General features: G+C 41.1%; 1 protein-coding gene across 1 annotated transcript in view; it reads left to right on the top strand.

The window, feature by feature from the left end:
- Positions 1 to 1,457, top strand: part of NEDD4 (neural precursor cell expressed, developmentally down-regulated 4, E3 ubiquitin protein ligase) — a 75,657-nt gene extending 74,200 nt beyond the window's left edge. Inside the window, exons 24-25 of the mRNA XM_012801790.2 lie at positions 165 to 237; positions 940 to 1,457. Coding sequence (XP_012657244.1) covers positions 165 to 237; positions 940 to 1,042 — 176 coding nt within the window. The 3' untranslated portion in view covers positions 1,043 to 1,457. The remainder of the gene's footprint in view (positions 1 to 164; positions 238 to 939) is intronic.
- The last annotated feature ends 315 nt before the right edge of the window (positions 1,458 to 1,772 follow it).

The following is a 1,772-nucleotide window of genomic DNA, read 5'->3' as shown; positions in this document are numbered from 1 at the left end:
CATCAGAAAGAGTTCTTAGTTACCATTCGATAAAAAATAAATAAATAAATAAATAAAAATAGTTACATTCAATAAAAAATAAATAAATAAAAGAAAAAGTGAGTTCTATAATGCCTAGAGATTCCTGTATATAGAGTAAGTGAAACCGCTCTTTTTCCTTACAGGCTCAAATGGACCACAGTCATTTACCGTTGAACAGTGGGGTAGCCCTGAAAAGCTGCCGAGAGCTCATACCTGGTAAGCAGCTGTGTAGACCCTGATACAACAAGCCTCAGAAAGCAAAATTCCTGTTAGTCTAGCTGCAGCAAGCCTAGGCCGCTCTGTGCTGCAAAAGTGGCAGCTACAGATAAGGATCGGTGACACTAACCTAGGAACAGGTATTTCTTTAAGCAAGTCAGTCTGGATTTGAAGTCCCGGTAGCTGAAGATCAGAGGGTCATCTAAACCAGGGTCCTCAAACTTTTTAAACAGGGGGCCAGTTCACTGTCCCTCAGACCATCGGAGGGCCAGACTGCAGGCCCCAGGATGAGTCGGCTGCTAAGCAGGACAGGCAGCGGTGGCAAAACCACCTGGCGGGCTGGATAAATGTCCTAGGTGGGCTGCATGTGGCCCACAGGCTGTAGTTTGAGGACACCTGATCTAAACTGTTGACCATATGTTGCCTCTAAGGCCATCCCAAGAGAGACTAGAACATTACATGTGGGAGGCTGAGATGGCAAAGGAACCCAGATGTGTGGAGGTGGAGGTGGGGATGTGAGGACCCAGCAAGGAGTCATGGGAGAGCCCGTGCCTAGAGGCTACTCCCCTGTCTTCGTCCCCTGGTGTAAACGTGGCTGGTAGTGCTGCTGGATATACTCATCACAGAGAGCAGCACTGCCGTGTTTGCTGGAGGGATACTTTGTCAACGTCTTTCATAACCCGTTCCTCTCTGTTCTTTCAGCTTTAATCGCTTGGACTTGCCACCCTATGAGTCATTTGAAGAATTATGGGATAAACTTCAGATGGCAATTGAAAACACTCAGGGTTTTGATGGAGTTGATTAGAGTACAAATAACAATCTATGGTGTTTTTACTGCTGCAGTTTTATAAGCAAAATCTTGGCTTAAAATTTTCCAGGGAACTACTAAAACTTGGCCACTGATTCTTCCAAAATATTGGAGATCATATAAAAGCATTGAAAGAAACCGTATGACAGGTTTTCCATGATCTCCATCACTTTTAAATCACGTGTGGCATTTATGTAATTGTTTCATTATATCTTTGGAGTTCACAATATGGGCTCTAAGTCCTGTGTGCCTGAAATAGTGAGTTTTATCTTTGACATTTACCTCTCGTATAGTATTTACGAGTATAGGCAGTTCTTTCTTAAACTACTGAAGTTATAACTGTGAAGTATTTGTGATAAGTGTCATGTGTGAAAAGTTTGATGCTTTTTGAGAAGGAAAACTGAAATTTGGAGGAAAAAACTTTAATATTGAGTAACTACACTATATTTTAGCGCTACTTGCCAGCTAGTTATTATGTTGTAGGCCTGCCTAAAGCACCTTACTGCCCAGATATCTAGAAGAACCATGGAAAATGGGTTATCTATATTTTTAGTCAACTGATGCACTTGCAAAAAAAACTGTTTACTTTTTCACTTTTAAAGTATTTGGCATTTGTGAATATGCAGTTTTATTAAACATGTGGTTCATAAGACATGTGAAGCAAATTCATATATACAATGGGTATAAGTATTAAAGCCTTTCTCTTGCCCATATATCCTTACAGTTC

The sequence above is a fragment of the Otolemur garnettii genome, unplaced genomic scaffold (genome assembly GCF_000181295.1).
Source record: "Otolemur garnettii isolate 467f Iridium unplaced genomic scaffold, OtoGar3 scaffold00011, whole genome shotgun sequence".
Lineage (NCBI taxonomy): Eukaryota > Metazoa > Chordata > Mammalia > Primates > Galagidae > Otolemur > Otolemur garnettii.
Note: the sequence above shows the minus strand (reverse complement) of the source record. Positions and strands in the feature narration are given on the sequence as shown.